Source organism: Stegostoma tigrinum, unplaced genomic scaffold (assembly GCF_030684315.1).
Source record: "Stegostoma tigrinum isolate sSteTig4 unplaced genomic scaffold, sSteTig4.hap1 scaffold_61, whole genome shotgun sequence".
Taxonomy (NCBI): Eukaryota; Metazoa; Chordata; class Chondrichthyes; order Orectolobiformes; family Stegostomatidae; genus Stegostoma; species Stegostoma tigrinum.
Window position 1 is genome coordinate 1,515,836 of NW_026728547.1, and position 6,000 is coordinate 1,521,835.

Here is a 6,000-nt window from a genome sequence, read left to right on the forward strand (position 1 = left end):
GGCGGGACAGGGCTGCGGGGGCCCGTCCCCGTGGGCGGGACAGGGCTGCGGGGGCCCGTCCCCGTGAGGGGGACAGGGCTGTGGGGGCCCGTCCCCGTGAGGGGGACAGGGCTGCGGAGGCAAATCGCCGTGAGCGGGAGAGGGCTCCGGGGGCCGGTCCCTGTGAGCGTCTCAGAAATGCAGGGGCAAGTTGATCCGGTGAATTCAAGTATGAAATTACACGAAAGACAGCAATGAATTTAAAGCATCAAGAGGAAAGAGATTTGGAATCCAGCATTCGTTCATGGGGATGGAGCAGCGCTTGGAATATTGCCTTCAGTTCTGGTCGCTTCATTACAGGGAGGATGTGGAAGCTTTAGAGAGGGTGCAGAGGAGATTTAGCAGGATGCTGCATGGAATGGACGGCAGGTCTTATGAGGAAGGGTTGAGGGGGCGAGGACTTTTCTCATTGGAGCAAAGAAGAATGAGAGGTGACTTGATAGAGGTATACAAGATGATGAGAGGCATAGCTGGAGTGGATAGTCAGAGATTTTTTCCCAGAGCAGAAATGACTAGCACGAGGGGGAGAAATTTTAAGGTGACTGGAGGAAGGAATAGGGGAGATGTCAGACCTAAGTTCTTTACACAGAGAGTGGCGGGTGTGTGGAATGCGCTGCTGGCAGTGGTAATGGAGTCAGATACATTTAGAGACTTTTAAGCGACTCTTGGATAGGCACATGAAGGACAGTAAAATGAAGGGTATGCAGGGTAGTTTGATCTTCATGGGATAATAGGACGGCACAACATCGTGGGCCGAAGGGCCTGTACTGTTCTTTGTTCTATGTTCAGCCAAAGGTTCTTTTCTTTTCAGGAGAGAGTAATTGATTGTAGTTTTTAAAGACAGAACTGGAGGACAGAGAAAGATATCAAGGAAGGTTGCACGTTAGTGACAGTATCAACAAGTCCTCAGCACATGTACTCTCTGAGTAACTACACTGTTTTGAAGGCGAGAGGACCAATGATATCAGTTAAGCCCCCCTTGTTTTTGTATTATCTACTTCTGACATATGCGCAAATGGACAACCTCACTCTCCTGCAAAGCTGCAGAATGAATAATGCTGCAATATTTGTCAACTCCCAAATGGGCATTGATACATTAGTAAATCTCACATCAATAAACTTACGTCTCAAGGTTCTCGCCTTCTAGAGCTGTTTGTACTGGTAAATAACCCAAGCGAGGATGTTTGGCAAAATATTTCTTACTTATTTTTCAGCACCTTGCTGAAATCACGCACATCTTCACCTGATGTTGTCTGAAAATGTAAAATAAATCAAATTCAGTTCAGAATTAATCATGAACCAATCTACTCAACTCACTCTATAATCCATGCTATCCCTGCTAAATGTCTTGAGGATGTAAAATTAAAGACTCTGCAATTCTGAGGGATAAAGTCGCTATCTTTCTGTAAGATTATGATAAAGGTTAGATATGTCTGAATGTGAGTTTCGAACAATTAAGCTTGAGTTTCATAGAGTCATACAGCATGAAAAAAGATCCTTTGGCCCAACCAGTCTATGCTGATCACAATCCCAAACTCAACTAGTTCCACCTGCCTGTGCTTGGCCCATATCTCTCCAAACATTTCTATCATCTTTCTATCTTCTGGCTACAACATCACCTGAACAGAATTCTCCATCTTGTGTTCAAATACTAAAACTATACAATTAAGTAATTTCAAATGATACACAGATCCAGGATTCACATTAGTGGCCTTTCTGGTTGAATTGCTAATTATTTTAACAACAGTGCATTTTCTGTCAAATTATGCCATGTATAATTACTGATCCAAAATTCATCTCATTGGGTTTCATTTTTTTGGTTTTTTGTATTGAGTCAAAGATGAGATCAATACAGGGGGGGAGAAGGGAGCAGGACGAGGGGGGGAGAAGGGAGCAGGACGAGGGGGGGAGAAGGGAGCAGGACGAGGGGGGGAGAAGGGAGCAGGACGAGGGGGGGAGCAGGGAGCAGGACGAGGGGGGGAGAAGGGAGCAGGACGAGGGGGGGAGAAGGGAGCAGGACGAGGGGGGGAGCAGGGAGCAGGACGAGGGGGGGAGAAGGGAGCAGGACGAGGGGGGGAGAAGGGAGCAGGACGAGGGGGGGAGAAGGAAGCAGGACGAGGGGGGGCAGAAGGGAGCAGGACGAGGGGGGCAGAAGGGAGCAGGACGAGGGGGGGAGAAGGGAGCAGGACGAGGGGGGGAGAAGGAAGCAGGACGAGGGGGGGCAGAAGGGAGCAGGACGAGGGGGGCAGAAGGGAGCAGGACAAGGGGGGGAGAAGGGAGCAGGACGAGTGGGGGAGAAGGAAGCAGGACGAGGGGGGGCAGAAGGGAGCAGGACGAGGGGGGCAGAAGGGAGCAGGACGAGGGGGGGAGCAGGGAGCAGGACGAGGGGGGGAGAAGGGAGCAGGACGAGGGGGGGAGAAGGAAGCAGGACGAGGGGGGGCAGAAGGGAGCAGGACGAGGGGGGCAGAAGGGAGCAGGACAAGGGGGGGAGAAGGGAGCAGGACGAGTGGGGGAGAAGGGAGCAGGACGAGGGGGGGAGAAGGGAGCAGGACGAGGTGGGGGAGAAGGGAGCAGGACGAGGTGGGGGAGAAGGGAGCAGGACGAGGGGGGGGAGAAGGGAGCAGGACGAGGGGGGGGAGAAGGGAGCAGGACGATGGGGGGGAGAAGGGAGCAGGACGAGGGGGGGGAGAAGGGAGCAGGACGAGGGGGGGAGAAGGGAGCAGGACGGGGGCGGGAGAAGGGAGCAGGACGGGGGGGGAGAAGGGAGCAGGACGGGGGCGGGGAGAAGGGTGCAGGACGAGGCGGGGAGAAGGGAGCAGGACGAGGGGGGGAGAAGGGAGCAGGACGATGGGGGGGAGAAGGGAGCAGGACGAGGGGGGGGAGAAGGGAGCAGGACGAGGGGGGGGAGAAGGGAGCAGGACGATGGGGGGAGAAGGGAGCAGGACGGGGGGGGAGAAGGGAGCAGGACGAGGGGGGGAGAAGGGAGCAGGACGAGGGGGGGAGAAGGGAGCAGGACGAGGTGGGGGGGGGGAAGGAGGAAGGGAGATGAACACAGCAGACAGGCTGACATCACCTCTACACCCAGAATATTCAGACCCTTCAGAAGCGTTTCTCCCTGCGACTCCTGAAACAGACACTCGCAGCCATGCGCCGGCACCTCCACACAGGGCAATCCAGCCTGCCCCAGCTCAGAGCCTCCCTCTCCCAGACCTGCACAGGACCCCTGCTGTTTTTTATCCGCCGCAGGATCCACAGACTGAACACCCAGTTCCACTCAGCTTTACTGGACACCAAAAATCCTAAGTACAACCAACTCACGGGCCCCTGCCACCCACAAGAGGATTCCTGCGCCTCCCAAATCCCGAGTCTGTACCTGCCCCGCCGCCATTGACCATGAAGACACGGCCGGAGACCCCACCGATGACGTCACATCCGCCTCCGCCGGCCACACCACTTCCGGAACCGCTGCTGCACTCACCACCTCCACTTCCACAGATACAACACCTCACACACCACCCTCACCGCAGCTGCTGCCGCCTCCCCCGATACTCCAACTGCCGACGGAACCCCGCCCACGGCCGACGACCTCATCGCTCCGCCCACAGCCTCCACAGCCAGCAACCCCAGAGGAGACAGCCACACTGAGCCCGGCCACATGTTCACCGTCTCCCCAGACCTCCCACTGACTGAGGACGAACGGTCAGTCCTCAGTAAGGGGCTCACCTTTGTCCCCCTACAACCACACATCAACCAATACCAGTCACGATTGGACATAGAGCAGTTTTTCCACCGTCTTCGCCTCCACGCCTACTTCTTCAACCGGGAACCTAACCCTCCCTCCACTGACCCCTTCACCCGCTTCCAACACAAGTCCTCCTCCTGGACACCACCCCCAGGCCTCCTACCCTCCCTCGACCTCTTCATCTCCAACTGCCGTCGAGACATTAACCGCCTCAATCTCTTCACCCCTCTCACCCACTCCAACATCTCCCCTGAAGAACGGACAGCCCTCCGCTCCAACCCCAACCTCACCATCAAACCCGCAGACAAGGGTGGCGCAGTGGTAGTAGGGCGCACTGACCTCTACATCGCCGAGGCCGGACGCCAATGCTCCGACACCACCTCCTACTGCCCCCTTGATCATGACCCCACACCCGAGCACCAAACCATCATCTTCAACACCATTCATGACCTCATCACCTCTGGGGACCTCCCACCCACAGCCTCCAACCTCAGTGTTCCCCAACCCTGCATGGCCCGTTTCTATCTCCTTCCCAAAGTCCACAAACCTGCCAGCCCTGGTCGACCCATCGTCTCAGCCTGTTCCTGCCCCACCGAACTCATCTCCAGGTGGACTCCATTTTCTCCCCTTTGGTCCAGGAACTCCCTACCTACGTCCGTGACACCACCCACGCCCTCCACCTCCTCAAGGACGTCCAATTCCCTGGCCCCCAACACCTCATCTTCACCATGGACGTCCAGTCCCTATACACCTGCATTCTGCATGCAGATGGCCTCCAGGACCTCCGCTTCTTCCTGTCCCGCAGGCCCGACCAGTCCCCCTCCACCGACACCCTCATCCGCCAAGCCGAACTCGTCCTCACCCTCAACAACTTCTCTTTTGACTCCTCCCACTTCCTACAGACTACGGGGGTGGCCATGGGCACCCGCATGGGCCCCAGCTATGCCGGCCTCTTTGTAGGTTACGTGGAACAGTCCCTATTCCGCACCTCCACAGGACCCAAACCCCACCTCTTCCTCCGGTACACTGATGACTGTATCGGCGCCGCCTCTTGCTCCCCAGAGGAGCTCGAACAGTTCATCCACTTCAGCAACACCTTCCACCCCAACCTTCAGTTCACCTGGGCCATCTCCAGCACATCCCTCACCTTCCTGGACCTCTCGGTCTCCATCTCAGGCAACCAGCTTGTAACTGATGTCCATTTCAAGCCCACCGACTCCCACAGCTACCTAGAATACACCTCCTCCCACCCACCCTCCTGCAAAAATTCCATCCCATATTCCCAATTCCTCCGCCTCCGCCGCATCTGCTCCCACAATAAGACATTCCACTCCCGCACATCCCAGATGTCCAAGTTCTTCTCGGACAGCAACTTTCCCCCCACAGTGATCGAGAACGCCCGTGACTGCGTCTCCCGTATTTCCCGCAACACATCCCTCACACCCCGCCCCCGCCACAACCGCCCAAAGAGGATCCCCCTCGTTCTCATACACCACCCCACCAACCTCCGGATACAACGCATCATCCTCCGACACTTCCGCCATCTACAATCCGACCCCGCCACCCAAGACATTTTTCCATCCCCACCCCTGTCTGCCTTCCGGAGAGACCACTCTCTCCGTGACTCCCTTGTTCGCTCCACACTGCCCTCCAACCCCACCACACCCGGCACCTTCCCCTGCAACCGCAGGAAATGCTACACTTGCCCCGACACCTCCTCCCTCACCCCTATCCCAGGCCCCAAGATGACATTCTACATTAAGTAGAGGTTCACCTGCACATCTGCCAATGTGGTATACTGCATCCACTGTACCCGGTGCGGCTTCCTCTACATTGGGAAAACCAAGCGGAGGCTTGGGGACTGCTTTGCAGAACACCTCCGCTCAGTTCGCAACAAACAACTGCACCTCCCAGTCGCAAACCATTTCCACTCCCCCTCCCATTCTCTAGATGACATGTCCATCATGGGCCTCCTGCACTGCCACAATGATGCCACCCGAAGGTTGCAGGAACAGCAACTCATATTCCGCCTGGGAACCCTGCAGCCATATGGTATCAATGTGGACTTCACCAGTTTCAAAATCTCCCCTTCCCCTACTGCATCCCTAAACCAGCCCAGTTCGTCCCCTCCCCCCACTGCACCACACAACCAGCCCAGCTCTTCCCCCCACCACCACCCACTGCATCCCAAAACCAGTCCAACCTGTCTCTGCCTCCCT

General features: G+C 56.3%; 1 protein-coding gene across 5 annotated transcripts in view; it reads right to left on the reverse strand.

The window, feature by feature from the left end:
- LOC132209001 (utrophin-like) overlaps window positions 1–3,612 on the reverse strand; it is a 170,275-nt gene extending 166,663 nt beyond the window's left edge. Inside the window, exons 1-2 of one of the 5 annotated variants that reach the window (XM_059644240.1) lie at window positions 3,413–3,612; window positions 1,164–1,292 (exon numbers count right to left, since the gene is read on the reverse strand). Coding sequence is in view for 1 of the 5 variants with exons in the window: in XM_059644241.1 (XP_059500224.1) it covers window positions 3,413–3,434 (22 nt within the window). In the remaining 4 variants the exon portion in view is untranslated. Of the gene's footprint in view, window positions 1–1,163; window positions 1,293–3,112; window positions 3,135–3,412 lie in introns of those variants that run through there. The other 4 variants (XM_059644236.1, XM_059644237.1, XM_059644239.1 and 1 more) reach the window with 4 other exon arrangements.
- Window positions 3,613–6,000: the final 2,388 nt, after the last annotated feature.